Raw genomic sequence first — 15,902 nt, 5'->3', positions numbered from 1 at the left:
CCTCCTAGAAGAATATTTTAGGAAATATTAAAAAGGCAGAATATTATATTTTCCTGGATGAGAAAAGGAGAAACATGCTCTTCGAAAGCAGCCCCCACCTTTGTTAATAGCCCCAGAAAGACTGGGCCATCTTATCTACAAGACCAAATAGGATGATAGGATTAGCCCTCACTCAAGATCCAAACCAGGACAAAGCCATTAAGCCATAATAGGAATTGCCCAACACCCTTTCAGAACACAAGCCTCTTCATTACATCATCAACCAGCAAGACTCAACCAAGCCTGGGACACAGACAGCCTACAAGGTTAGCTGGACCCCTGCATAGCCCCCTGGGAGTCTGACAACCAATAGGATACATTCCTTGCACACGAACAGGAAGCTCTAGGGCCATGAGGGTGAACCTATGGCACACATGCCAGAGGTGGCACACAGAGCCCTCTTTGAGGGCATGCGTGAAGATATATATCTTCACTCCATGTGTTCAACTGCACCAGGACCATGTGCTTAATGGTTCTGCTCCGTTAAACCATCCTTCCAAGCAGCCTCCATGTTTCCAGTGTCTCTCTCCCCACTAGGAACTGATCCCAGATGGACATTTCTTCCAACATCACCTTATGACCACAATTGAGCCCAAAATTTCTCTTGCTAAGTGAGAGAGTGGTTAAGTGAGTTTTACCACATTTTGCAACCTTTCTTTCCACAGTGAATCACTGCAGCTCCGATCATGAATGTCTTTTTGCATACTAAAAAAACAAACAAAATAATCATATACAATCTCATCCACAGTCCAAGTGATAATCTGGTGAAAATCAGAGATATATTTCATGGATTTTATTTGACAAATGTAGTGCCTGAAGAACTGAGGACTTCCAGACTTGCACAATTCTGTTACTGTAACATTACATGACGGTAGTATTAATACACATGGTTGGTGTTTCTTGTCAAAGGGCTAACATCCTCTTCCTTACTTTTATTCTCCCCAAAACTGGAAGGGTCCCTTCTGAGATGCTTTCTCCAAACACACACCCCACTCCTCCTTCAGGCTTAGATTTTATCAGATCATTGTCTAGGATGCTACTCTCCCTCTTGTTTCCCAAACTTATTCTCACACATGTAATTCAATTAAAGCCAATTCACTTTGAGGGTTGATTTCAAAACATTGTTCAAGTTGTTTACTCACAAACGAATGTGTATATACCAGTGGTGAAATGTAAAATTTGTTACTACCAGTTCTGTGGGTGTGGCTTGGGGGGGGGTAATGTGACTGGGTGAGCGTGACCAACTTGTTTTTTACTTTTAAAAGCATTTTTTCTACAACCTCTTCGGCCGAAGAGGTTGCAGAAAGGAATGCTTTTAAAAGCCTCTGACAATCCCAGCTGAGCTGTGCAATCTTCAGAGGCTTTTTTTTTTTCCTTTTAAAAGCATTTTTTCGGCCGAAGACTTGGGGGAGGCGCAGAGATTTTTGCTACCGGTTCTCCAAACCATCCGCCGCCATCGCTACTGGATCGGGTGATCCGGTCCGAACCGCGAGCATTTCCCCCTGATATACACTTAGGGGAGCAAATGCATAACTCTACTCGGGATCAATATGGGCATATAACTATAACTGGATGTATAGCATTCAGTAATGTCATCAACTACTGTGATTTAAACATACTTTCTTTCTATTATGCCTATAATTAATAGTCATTGATCAGATAAAATATATTCACATTAAGGAAAAATACATTTGCAGGTTCAAAAAAAATTATAATATATTATTTTTATTGTGTCATTGGATAAGTCAGATTCTTCAAAATTAATATATTGACTACATTTCATATTTGTTGGTCAGAAATAGTCCATATATAAACTGAAAAACTTTTTTTAAAACTCCATCTTTGTAAACTCCACTGTGAATTACCTTATTCCATACAGTACACTCAGAAATAAAAACTGAAATAGAATCTCAAATTCATTCAATTTCCATGGTCTGAAATGGTCTGATAAAGTAATTTTAAAATATACACATTTAAATATGAATTTTTGTGCAGTTTTTCCCAAAATTTTAAAATGATGCAAAAACAGGATAAAATGGGCATTTGAACAAACCACATGAAATTGGTAGCACACAGGATTAATTTAACCCTGTTTCAATCTTCTAAAGTTTGTTCCAGAATCCAGTCTACAAACTTAGCCACAACGGTGTAAACACCTGGTTGTCCTGGACGAGCACATCCTTCACCCCAACTGGTGATGCCAACCACATACCAATTGTTCTCAAATTTACATGACAAGGGACCACCTGAGTCTCCCTGCAAAGAAGAAAGAAAAATCTACATAAGCTTCATAAGAGAAGATTGAAAAAGATAACCAAGTAAATAAAAGCCCAAATAAATTCTTAAAATAAATCATTATTATTCAAAAGTATGTTTTCCATATTCCTTAACCAAAAAGACTTTCATAAATGCAAAAATGATCAATATCCCAACTGTACCAGTGAGTTCCTAACTTAAAACAAGACACACAAACAAAATAACAAAAGACAAAATAATGAGTAGAGAGAAAAAAGCAGTTTTAGGCACTTGTTCTTGAAGTGCTAATTCTTATCCTAACCTGTTCCCAGTGGAAAAGTTATTATTGATGGAGTAACTGCCCTATGTGCCAGCCTAGATGGCAGATTAACCATATGATCTGGTACTTCAGTAGAAGAAATGAAAACTCTGCTTCTCATCTCATCTGATTGGTATTGTGATGTTAGTGAATGCACAAAATGGCCAAAATGTATTCTTAATGTAAAGTCTAAGATTCTACACTGGATGAAATTAGCAGCATTCCCAACTGTCAGAGGTGAGAGAAGAAAGCTGCTAGATCAAAAAAGGTAATACTTTTCTTAGCCCAGTTATAGTTCTACAAAATCACCACAAGCTTCAAGATTTTTTAATGAAGTAAGTTGATTAAGAAAAAAGAAAGGGGAGAGAAGAAATAGCAGCCAGTTTTAGGGAAATAAACTTTCAAATTCTACCAAATTCTAGGCAAAATGCATCCACAAAGTTATTTCTCTTAATAGTGCAGAATAGAGGAAAGATCACCTAATGAGTTTCCATCTGTCTTCTGCTATTGTTACTTACATAAAAAGATTAAAGCTAGGTTAGCCAATGGCCACTCTCTTTGAGATTGCCATGCTGATTACACAAAGTATTGTTTCTGATTGCTTTTTGATATACAGAAATATATAGAGGATGTAAATTCCTTCCTCCTCGTCATATCTTTCTCATCCTTCTGTTACTTGCCTGGTATACTGCTTTTTTTTCCAGTTCACTCATTGTGATGTTTGTGATGTTTAATAAATACCATATTTCCCCAAAAATAAGACCAGGTCTTATTTTCTTTTGGGCCAAAAATAAGCATTTTTACCCCATGTACAGAAGGCCCACTTCTTCTGCTTGCTTATGGTGGGGCAGGAGAACAAACCAGGCCACTGCTGTGAGGCAGGGGGGGTTTAGTAGTTGCCCCATGTGCCCCACACTGGCTTAACTCAGGGCTCCCACAGCCAGGCCACCCACTGCCCAACACCTGCCTCAACTCGTGGCCGCAGCACCGGCACACAGTTCGGTCTCCTGCTCTGTTGTGACCGCAAGCAAGCAAAAGAAGTGGACCAGCAGCCACATGGACTCCTGCTGCATATGGCTGCTGATGCTACCACTGTGAGGCAAATGTTGGGGTGGGAATGGCCCTGGCTGTGGGGGCCCTGAGGTAACCTGATGTGGGTCAGCTCCAACACCATCCCGCCTCGCTTCATGGCTGCAGCACCACAAGCAACCAGATGGAATGAGCGGCCGGGCAGCCGGGTATTTAAGTAGAACTTATTTTGGGAGTAGGTCTTATTTTTGGAGTAAACTCAAGCTATTGTTTTTATGGTGTGTGTACTTGTTCTCATCTGGATATAGGGATTGGCTGATACCTTTTTAATTTTTTTATCCCATCTTTTATTATTTTTATAAATAACTCAGGATGGCAAACATACCTAATACACTTTTCTCTTCCTGTTTTCGTCACAACAACGCTGTGATGTGCATTGGACTGAGACAAAATAACTGGGACAAAGTCATGCAGCTTTCATGCCTAAAGTGGGATTAGAACTCACATTCTCCTGGTTTCTAGCCTGGTGCCATCATCACTAGAACAAACTGTCTCTCTATTTTTCCAGGTACAATTTCACTTGGAAATTTTTACACAAATTTTCCAGCACTGATTCCACTTCCATGCATGCACTAGTCCTACCAATTGATTTCCATTGCAATTTTTACCTTCCCCAAATTATTAACTAGGACCGCTGACCATTAAGCAGAATCTGGTAGCGGTTTTTTTTCTTTTCTTTTATCTAAGTCACTTGACAAATGTCAATAGAACATAATTACAGGGCTTAAAAGAACAAAAAGCAAAAAAGCAAAAAAATGATTTCAGCAGAAGGTTGTGTTTTGTTTTGTTTTTTAAAGGTATACAACAGGAATGGACCCTATATGCTTTTATTAGGTTATCGGCATGTTATATGAAGAGCATTTTGTATAATTTAATATTTATATTGCTACTTGAAAAGTAAAAATAAAAAACCAGGCTGTTTTATAAACCAACCAAACCCATCAATAACCTCTTATTTATTCATTCTCAGGGAGTCTTGGGTTTAATAGCGTGAGAAGGAAATACCATGCAGTTTTTAATTAAACTCATGTTGTCTGCATCAAACTTAGGTTTTCCAGATCTCTCGGAGAGGGTGATATTACACAGAGTCCACATGAAATACAAGATACTATTAATTTACCTGGCAAGCATCTTTGCCTCCTTCTGAGTAGCCAGCGCACAACATCTTGTCTGTTATTCTGTGCTCTGGGTATTGAGATTGACAGTCTGCGTTTGGTATTATGGGAATTTTGACTTTTTGTAGCGTGTCTTCGATTGAGCCTACAATTACAAAGGAGAGAAATGGAGAGAAGGTTGCTAGTGCAGTGAAAGGTCAAGAATAATGCAAGCTTCAGGCATCACCAACTGTGTGTGAATGTGAGCTAAGAATCAATTAGAGACTCCTGGACATCATCCCAGCCCTGAAATAACTATGAAGCCAAATAAACATCTGCTTAGGGCACCAAGCAAAGGGTGCCACAATTTTTCACTCCACTGCCACACTTGACTATATGTCGAGGCTGACTCGTAAGGCACTACTACTCGCAACCTGACAACAGAGACTAAGGGAGGGGAAAGAGGGGAATGATTGGAATGTATGAGGAGCTGGGAAGGACGTAAGGAATGTATGTGAGCCGTTTGCAGCCTGAGAAACACTTCCAGGTCACCTGATAGGAACCTTTCGAGCAGTTCAGACTGTTTCCCAAAACAATATGATTGAACGGGATTGGTGAACAATCGACACAAAGTAGCCGGGGAGGAAAAAGGGGGATTTTAACTATGCTATCTTTCACACCAAAACCTCAGAACCAGCTTTCCTTCTTCTTTACCTATATGGAATTATCAGTAAAGTTATATTCTTGGTAAAAAAAAATGTTACAGGAGTTTCTTTTGCTGCATTTGGATCTAACAGAGCAACATATAATGTCTCAGAAAGATAGAAACTGCTTATCTATAGACTGTAGGGAAAAAAATCTAATATCTGTGCAAATATATACCATGTGGATGTCTGCATAACACTGGAAGTAACTTTATTTAGTTATTGAGCATATCCTCATACTACCTATCTCCCACTTCCATTATGTCATCCCACATGGATTATCTACTGTATTTTTCGGAGTATAAGACACACCGGAGTATAAGACACACCTTAGTTTTTGGGGAGGAAAATAAGAAAAAAGCTGATTGGCAGGTCGATCAGCCTCCTGGAATACTCCCAATCAGCTGTTCTCAGAGGTGAACTTTAGCAACAGGTTCCTTGGTTGTGAGCTCTGTGCCTTGCTTTTTTTCTTTCTTTTTTTTTTTTTTTTTTTTTGCTTTCTTTTCTGCCTCTGAAACTTCTGAAATTCCATTTCAGAAAAAAACTTTTTTTCCTGCCTCTGAAAGCCTCTGAAACAGAGCTTCAGAAAAAAAGCCTCTGACACTCTGTTTGGGGGCTTCTTTTCTGAAGCTTCATTTCTGATGCTTTTTTCAGCCTCTGAAACCGCCGTTTGAGAAGAGGACAGGGCTACATTCAGAGTATAAGACGCACCCAGATTTTCACTTCTTTGGAGGGGGGGGAAGGTGCGTCTTATACTCCGAAAAATACGGTAAGTTTAACCTGCCTTACCTGCCTTTTCCTCTTAGCAAGGGCCTTTGGATAAGAAAGCTAATTTTGAGCAAGCCCTGTGTGACTGTTAAAAAGCTTCATGAATAAAGGGGTGATAAAATGGCAGTCTCATTAACTGAATGGTGTATTGTATCCTGGGTCCTGCTCATTGGTTGTTTTCAAGCATAATACTAAACTATGGTTTCAAATTAGCTGCTCTAGCCAGAAACTTCCACATTCACTTCTCTTCATAAGAGAAGTGCATTCATAAGAAAATCAGAAAGTATCTATTTCTTCATTAAACTAACCAGAATGGTCCAAAACTTTTCTGCTCAGGAAACAGCGAACTAAGATTTAGTTCGAACCAGAATAAAACATAATTATGAAATTATTGTTCTTTAGCCATTACTTAACAATCCATAGAGGGTTTTTTTTTTCAAGATAGCACTGTGTAGCAGGGGTGAAATGTAAAATTTGTTACTACAGGTTCTGTGGGCGTGGCTTGGTGGGGGGGTGACTAATGTGACTGGGTGGGCATGGCCAACTATTTTTTAAAAAAACTTGTCAAAGCATTTTTTCTAATGCTTTGAAAAGCCTCTGACGATCAGGAAACTCAGCTGGGATCGTCAGTGAGGCTTTTTAAAAAATACTTCTCTGCCGATCAGGAAACTCAACTGGGATCGTCAGAGAGGTTTTTTAAAAAATACCTCTCTGCCGATCAGGAAACTCAGCTGGTATCATCAGAAACTTTTCAAAGCATTTTTTTAACCACATCTTCGGCCAACAGGTTGCAGAAAAAAATGCTTTGAAAAGCCTCTGGCTATCCCAGCTGAGCCACACGATCATCAAAGGCTTTTTTTTTTTTTACTTTTAAAAGCATTTTTTCATTGGAAGAGGTTGTAAAAAAAATGCTTTTAAAAGTAAAAAAAAAAAGCCTCTGATGATTGTGCGTCTCAGCTGGGCATTGTGGGGGGGGGCGCAGGGATTTCTGCTACCAGTTCTCCGAACCACCCGCCGCCATCGCTACCATATCGGACGATCCAATCCGAACCAGGAGCATTTCACCCCTGCTGTGTTGGCAATGGCATAATTTCACTGATATTTTCTTTTGCAATTCCTTGATTTATTTTGTATTTTGCTTATCCACTTCAATTAACATCTCAGTTGATGCATTTGATTGACTATAACAGCGATGGCGAACCTTTTAGACACCGAGTGCCCAAAATCCACATGCGCATATCCAAACTGAAAGGTGCGCATGCGCGAACACGCACATGCATGGATATGCACATGCACAGACATTCATGCGGACATGCACAGACATGCATGGACATGTGCACATGTGCACATGTGCACATGCGCAGCAGAGACCCGAAGACCAGCTGGCCGGTGGGAGGTGGGGCATCTCAACATCAGCAGTGCAGCAAGAGGTAAGATCTTTTTCTTTCTGTTTCGTTGTTTGCAGGGAAACAGAATCTCACGAAAGAAACACCACGGAGATCTGACTTGGGGCAACAGCACGCGTGCCAGCAGAGAGGGCTCTGTGTGCCACTTCTGGCACGCATGCCATAGGTTCACCATAACGGGACTGTAAGTTTAAGGAACAGAAGATTAAAATCAGCTTCTGTTATTATTTTAGTTTATGGAGCAATAGAGAGCTCCACAAATCATTCAAACTTAAAGCCATTCAAACTTTTCTCCTTGATTTGGTATCTATAATAAAAGAAAATAAAGGACATAGAATATGTTCTAGGAGTAATAAATACATCAAAGATAACAAAGCAGCTGAAAACTGACAAGACAATCTTGGCCAAAGATCAAGTGAATTATCAAAGTTCATTCTTATAATAGCTTCAAAGTGCTGGTCTGCTGTAGGCACACTCCACATGGCAGACACCCAGTTTTGTCTGTCTCAATTTCTTCTGTCTGATAAACCAGAACAGCTTTTCATTTTCCCTTCGAAAATCTGAGTGATAGGGAGTCAGAAGCAGCATCCATCCCCTGGGGCATTTCAGTTGAAAATAAAGGGCTGAGGAATGATTACTGACAATCCCAGCTGTAACTGCAGTTTTTGAGAAATTGAAAGCATCAAGTAAAATAGTGTATGCATTGAACAGATTCTTTGCCTCCTTCCTTACATCTTACCTGGACAGCAGGGGTGAAATCCAGCAGGTTCTGACAGGTTCTGGAGAACCGGTAGCGGAAATTTTGAGCAGTTCAGAGAACCGGCAAATACCACCTCTGGCTGGCCCCAAAGTGGGGTGGGAATGGAGATTTTGCAGTATCCTTCCCCTGCCATGCCCACACGCCACGCCCACAGAATCAGTAGTAAAAAAAAAATGGATTTCACCACTGCTGGACAGGTTAAACAATGTAAATAATACCATCACTTATATGCCAGAGGAGATGGAGGTGGTAAATAGATTATCATAATTTGTGCTACTAAAATGGGAGCAGACAGATATTTTAATTCTGTGGGCTACAATGTTAAGCTATATTAGATGACTAAAGGAAGGTGGTCTTCTAAGAAAGATTGGAAGCAAACTGGAATGGATATAAATCCAACATCTACAGAATATTATGTGGCTATGTAATGGTTTCATTTTTCAATGGTCTTATAATGTCCTTAAGGCTAGTTAAATGAGAAAATATCTGGCTACATTCCCATTTTTAAAAAACAATTTCATTGCTTTTGAGATGAGATCTATTTATTTTCATTTAAAGATTCTATCATATCAGATAGGGAGAACATAGGGCAATGGTAAGAACAGCCAGGATCAACATTTAACACACTAAAACCTCACTACATAGCACCAGAAATTAATGCTCTGTCCTCAATACTCTTTATTTTCAATGGGGAGAATCAGCAGATAATCTGGCTAACTCCTCTAATACTTTGCTAAAGAATACAACTAGAAATGTTATATGGACTGAAAAAAATTAAAATGCTCTCTCTCTTCTGCTTCTTTGAAGATCTACTGAATGTCTTTTTGTAAGGAATTGTAAGGAATTACTGTGCTGATTCTGATCCTGATTACACCAGATTTTTAAAACAAGATAAAGTCTCTGAAAATTGACAAGCCATCCTATACAAATGCAAATAGCAGATCCTTTCCATAGGTAGTGGTCGACAATTGTGGCTAAAAAGTCTGTCATTGGGCAGTGAATCATCCCTGATTTTGTTACTTTTTGCTGCCCTTGTTAAGCAAATTTGGCTTCCCCCATTGACTTTGCTTGTCAGGAACCCCCTACTAAGGTTGCAGATGGTGAGAGACAATGCAGGCATCTGAATTTTGATCATCTGATTGTGGGACATGATGGTTCTAAGTGCCGTCATAACTTTAAATGGTCACTAAATGAACAGTTTTAAGATTAGGACTTCCTATATAATATTGTCAGTTGTGCAGATAAGTCACATGGTTCTCAGGAACACAGGACAATTTTAGGGCGTCTTTACCTATATTGCTCCTTGATAATAAGTAATTAGTCTAGTATGAAATCTAGAAAAGTAATGTACTTTTCAGTTATATAATTCACCTTATAAATTAAACTCTTTCCTTTGATTCATATGCCAATAGCAATAATAATAACAACCTAATATCACGTCATATTTTGTCAAGAAAAGTATTCAGTGTTTCTTAAGGTTATTTTTCAGTACCTTTCTCTTTTGTGTAACCCCATCCGGTCACCCAGCATTCGGTGTATTCCATATTAATTTCTTCCTGGGATGGCAGGCATGTTGGTTGCTGTAAAGCTAAATATTCATTTTAAAAGAATCAGATAAATAGAATGCCGAAAAGCTGTTGTTGAAAAATAAATGGCATCTTTAAGGATAGAGGAGGAGCTTTGCTGTGTCAGTCTTATCCCACTTAGCCCAGTATTTTGTTTCCCACAACAACCAAAAAGATGCTAATGGACAGGTGTAGTTCAAAGAGGGAGTCACATCCCTGTGCCACCACTGTTACCCCTGAATTTGAAGACAGGCACTCCCCAGTCCAGAGTCTAGTGGTTAAGGCACCAAAATAGAAAGCAATGTTCTGTCTCTTCCTGAGACAGTAAAAAGCACATGATTAATCCCCAAAACCCTCTTTTTATATCAACGGCTGTGAATTCTGTTCATTCACAGCCTGTAATGAGTCACACATAGTTTGTAAAGAGTCCAACAGAAGTCTGCCTTTGGGATAAGACTGATAAACACCCACCTTTATCTCCCTTGACATACTGCCAAATTAGCTTTGCAAGACCACATGGACCACAGAGTCAAAACGGAGCTTCAGAATTTAAATCAACCAGAACGAACAAAGTTGCTTCCTGCAAAGGTGCTTTTGCTCCTCCTTTATGTCTTATGGGAGGGGCCAATTATCTCCAAGCCCTACTCCCGAATTGTCCCTTTAACTGTTCTTGCCTTCTGGCAGCTCTGCGCATGCGCGCACTGGGAACAGGCTCCCCCTATTCCTCTGCCTCACTGATGTCTGACTCTGGAGGCTCCGGAGGCAGCACATAACTCCCAGATGGCCTTCCCCAGATTCCAGGACTGGCCCATGTTCCTCCCCAACTTCCTCACTGTCTAACTCTGCTGCCAGCTCCGCAGGCTGCCGGCGAGCCACAACAAACAAGATACCATGAATTCAAGTCCTGCCTTAGCCATGAAAGCCAGCTGAGAGACTTTGGGCCAGTCACTCTCTCTCAGCCCAAGTCACCTCACAGGATCGTTGTGGAGAAAATAGGAGCAGGAAATTGTGTTGGATGTTTGTCAGCTTGAGTTATTTGTAAAGATAAATAAATAAATAAATAACTCAAAGTTTAAAAACCCAACACTCTTGTTAATTATGTTCTCCCTGACTTTTTTCATTGGATGCAGCTTGGTTGGTCCCAATACTTTTAAAGAGGGAGAAAAATCCTCCCCAACCTACTTTATCCATGCTATGCATAATTCCAAATGCCTTAATCAGCTTCTGGTTTTCTTCTTGAAGATAGAGTTTGAACATTTCTATCTGTGAGAACACCTTGTTTTGATTTCCCTTTTGTACATTTTTTCCACCCCTTTTCAGAACTGTACACAGTATTTTAGATGCAGGAATACCATAGATTAATGTTAGGACAGAGTTACCCAACCTTTCTGGCTTTGCAGATTGGTGCAAGGGGGGAGGGGGAGAGAGGGGATGGTTCCACGCGACAACCAGCAAGCACACACACAAACACAGCTTCATTTATGTGAATGCTGTGCATATGCACCTGGCACTCCTGCAAATGGAGCAGACAGACCCGGTTGTCAACAACATACGGCCCACTAGTGGGCCATAACTCACAGGTTGGGGACTCCTGTGTTAGGATATTACAATGTTAGTTACTTCATTTTCAGTCCTTTTCTTGGTGACCCTGAATGGAATTTGCGTTTTTTGCAGCTGTAAAGTGAATACACTGAGCTATTTATCATGTGGACCCCAAAATCTTAAGTTAGGTATAAAGACTCAGCGTTCTTCTGAAGTTACTCTAGCAGATTTTCCCTAACTAAATTAATACAATTTAAAGAAATATTTTTTGTAACTCTTGTAAATAACTGTCACATTGAATATCTTGGGTACTTGGTCTTGTCACTGTTTATTCAAATCAAGATCATTTATGAATAAGATGAAAAACTCCCATCTTTGTATAAAGTTTTAAGGATTCCACTTGTCACTTCATTCGTCTGAGAAGATTGCCTAAAATTGCTTCAGTTTTTCATCCAGTTAACCATTCATAAAAAATAGCTCCTCTTACCCTATGATTGCTAAGTTTGTTCAAGAGCTTTTATCAAAGACCTTTTTACAAATTTAAGTCATTGTTGTAGAAACCATTTTGATTTTTGCTTTGTTCTGCCATAGGTTTATTTTTAATCTGATTACTTTTCTACCATTTTGCCCAAATTAAATTGATCAGTTTTTCCCAGTTTCTTTTAAAATGCCACTTTCATATTGATTACCTTTCTATCTGCTATAATTGAGTCAATTTGTAAGATTTGTTTGTTGAATTTCTTTTTGTTCTCAGTGTGATAGGCCTCTTTTTCTGAAACAAAATCTTATCATGCTACTAGAATGCCATGCTACTAGTGTTTTCCTGTTTTCTGATATTGTTTCCATTTTCTGATATTGTGGAATGTGTTTTAATTAAGTTTCAATTACTATGGCTTATCTAAAGAAATCTGACCTTCTTGCCTTTTCCTTTCAATCATTTTTATCATCTTATTTTTAAGATGTTTCCACTTTTCTTATTCTTATTTAAAATTAACTGTATCTTCTTGGATTTTTTTCCCTTCTTGGACCATATTTCATCTAATATTCTCACTTTATTTAGACTTGAAGAACATCATCTTGCTTAGGTTCGTTTTTCATGGTAATTTATTAGACTTGGATTTAATACAATGATTCCAATGATGGCATATTCAACTGACCATTATTCAACAAATTATGACACTGCAATGTATGAAATACTAAGATAATATTAAAGGTTTTGTAAATAAATGTATACATACCACTGAAATTCAAAGGTCTGTCAAGCTTTAGTAAAGCAATGTCATATCCTGACTCTGAAAATTCGTATCTGGGATGAACAATCATTTTTTGGATTTTGAAGAAAGTAGTTTCATTTGTTATTTCAGACTGTTTCAAAATGCTACTGTAAACACGCCAAAGTTCAGTTAATGGAAAGCTAAAGGGAAAATAAAAACAAGGAAAATTAAGATTAAATATGTAGAAATAAGGCTGTTTTTCATATTCTAAACCAGTGTCAAACTGGCAGCCAGCGGCCAGATGCGTCACGCATCTGGGGACTACATTCTGAGGGGTGGCATCCTTTCACCCAGGATGCCACCCCTTGTGCGCTCACCACCTCCTATGCGCACAGCTAGGGGTTGGGGATGAGGTGGCGCTGCAGATCTAAGACTGGCCACAATCCAGCCTGGATGGATGCCACCAGGTTACAGATTAGCGCTGCGCCTGCACCAACATCTTCATGCCCCACTTGGTGGCCTTTCATGTGTGTTTTTGTGTGTGTGTGTGCGTGCGTGCATGTTTGTGCATGCGCCTGCACCTGTGCCTGCGCATGCACGGGAGTGTCTGACAGCAGGGGCTCTACAGCTCCCTGAGACCACCAGGCTGGCCCTCCAAGAAGCAGGCATGGCAGCGGTGGCAGCACTGGCAGCAGGCAGAGGCAGGGGAGAGGCACATGATGTGGACCACCAGATGTGCCCGCTCCATCTCACGTGGCTGGGACAGGGCAGGCAGATGCTCAGCACATCCAGCAGTCTGGACTGCATGCCTTCCCTCTGCACCTCTGCCTCCAGCTACTGCCACTGCCACGGACTGAGACAAGATGAGGCAGACACCATCAGCCCACCTACTCTATCCCATCTATTTTTGCTTGTGGTTGGAGAGCAGGTCACTGCTGGTCATCTCCTGAACCCTCTCACGGGTCTTGCCCTTAGCCCACGTGTGAAGCATGTTCCCTTCATGCACCCAATGCACCTCGGCACCACTGTGGGCCACTACCACCACCAAGGCCTCCGGCAGTTCATGCAAGTCCATTAGGCCGCTGCCATCACTGTCCGGAATATCATGCCCACCTAGCACGAAGACAGTAAAGGGGCAAGCTAGAAAGCCTGATTGGAGGTGGTAGAGCACTCCCAGGCTCAGCAGGCAAAAGATGGCCACCCCAAGTGGAACAAGCCAAATCCCCCTCAGAGCCCTGGCCACCCAGGCCCAGCCGGGATCATGTGCCTCCCCCCCATCTCTGCTGGGCCTGGGTGGCCATCGCACTGATGGGTATCCGGCTTTCCCCATCTGGCCATCTGTTGCTGCTGGGTTTGGGTGTGCTCTACCATCTCTACTCAGCCTTTCTAAATGGCTGCTTCACCTCCTTGGGCTGGGAGGGTTTGCCAAATGGCAGCAGCAGCAGCTTGCAGTGAGGTTGAGGTGCATCGAGTGTACGAGGGAAACACATTCCATGGGTAAGAGCAAGATCTATGAGGGAGCTGAGGAGAAGATGACCAGCAGCGACCTGCTCTCCAACTGCAAGCAAAAACAGACAATGGGATGGAATAAACATGTCCAGCAGTCCGCATCACGTGCCTCCCCCCCTGCCTCTGCCTGATGCTGCCACCGCACCTGTTGCTTAGACAGACAGCCCGGTAGTGGCAGCAGGCTCTGGAGCGGCAGAGTGCACCAGTTGAGTGGCCAGCAGGCTGCAGCTGCAGCTGTAAACTGTTGGCCTCCATGTACAAAGGGTGATGAGCATGCACCGGCCAACAGTTTCTGGATGCAGAAGCCCCATCCCTTGCCTCACCTCACCTCATCCCACCGGATGAGCCTCCTGCCCACCACCCAACCCACCAGAGTCCCCTGGATTCCCTCCCCAACCCCACCCAGCCCCCACATGCAAATGATGTCAAACTGGCTATGTCCCCTGACTGGGCCACACCTAGTCTGCTGGGACCACCCAGACACACCTCCCACCATGCCTTTGGAGGATCACCACAATGCTGATGTGACTCTCAATGAAATCGAGTTTGACACCCCTGGATCAAAGGATTATTTTATCCACATTTTTAATTCTAATGCTGTCCAAATGTGTCACTGCAGTTCCCATCATTTTTGAATCTATGAGAGGGCTATGAGAACCTCCCAGATATTTTGAACTTTCATTTTATATGATGCCCAATCAGTCAAGCTAATTGCATGAGGGCTATGATATAAAGCATGTGAACAATACATTTCATGATATAGTATACCACAGAATTATTTAATGTAATTGTTTAAGTCATATAGTTTAAATCATATAGACAATACTTGTATATACAGTTCTGAACTAATCTTCAAGATTTTGACCAGGAGTTCTAGGGTTCATATGTAGTGATGTCTTTAATCAGAACATGTTAATCAATAGTAGCAAAAGCTATCCTGTTACATGATTTCTCTGTTTCTGCTATGAACATAATTTACTCACTTTTCTTTTTTTTTATTTAAAAAGTTTTAACAATCATTACAACAATTTCCCCCCCTTCCCATCCCCCCATCCCCCCTCTCCCTCCAACCCCCCTCCCTCCTGACACCCATCCCCCCGGACTTCCCAGAGCAAAAACAGGGTATAGCATAACAAACATAAGCTAAAATAGGCTAACTTTCTGTGGTCTCCAAACTCCTCCTTGCTCTTTAACTCCCCTTTCAACTAACTAAACATATTCAAAAAAGAAAATATAGATTTCATTCATAAGCTATTTGAAACTTTTTAGTCCGATATTTGTTTTGAATATGGTCAATCCATCTTCTCCATTCCAATATATATCTTTCATTTGAATGGTCTTTCAAATACGCTGAAATTTTAGCCATCTCTGCTAAATTCACTAAATTTACTCACTTTTCGAAGCAATGGGCAGCTGTCAAAATCCATTGGTCACTGATGATTGAACCACCACATTTATGGATCTGAACAGGGAGCGTTGTGTGTAAACTGACTTGCCAAGGCCATTCACCAACAGAAGAGTTTGATCCTCCAACAACCCTTGACCGTTTCTCTGGTTTCTGCACACAGACTAAAACAACTTTTAATTACTACATCAGGTTTCATTCAGTACATTTGATACTGATCATAAGAATTAACACACTGGATGGTACACAAAAG

At 40.9% G+C, this 15,902-nt stretch overlaps 1 protein-coding gene across 1 annotated transcript in view; it reads right to left on the bottom strand.

Annotated features, from left to right (window-relative positions):
* Window positions 1-1,776: 1,776 nt before the first annotated feature.
* KLKB1 (kallikrein B1) overlaps window positions 1,777-15,902 on the bottom strand; it is a 32,923-nt gene continuing 18,797 nt past the window's right edge. Inside the window, exons 10-14 of the mRNA XM_070948291.1 lie at window positions 15,639-15,813; window positions 12,760-12,935; window positions 9,907-10,002; window positions 4,803-4,942; window positions 1,777-2,295 (exon numbers count right to left, since the gene is read on the bottom strand). Coding sequence (XP_070804392.1) covers window positions 2,134-2,295; window positions 4,803-4,942; window positions 9,907-10,002; window positions 12,760-12,935; window positions 15,639-15,813 — 749 coding nt within the window. The 3' untranslated portion in view covers window positions 1,777-2,133. The remainder of the gene's footprint in view (window positions 2,296-4,802; window positions 4,943-9,906; window positions 10,003-12,759; window positions 12,936-15,638; window positions 15,814-15,902) is intronic.

This window comes from Pituophis catenifer, unplaced genomic scaffold (genome assembly GCF_029215685.1).
Source record: "Pituophis catenifer annectens isolate HBS135680 unplaced genomic scaffold, rPitCat1.0.hap2 SCAF_8, whole genome shotgun sequence".
Lineage (NCBI taxonomy): Eukaryota > Metazoa > Chordata > Lepidosauria > Squamata > Colubridae > Pituophis > Pituophis catenifer.
This window is presented reverse-complemented; position numbering and strand designations above follow the sequence as displayed.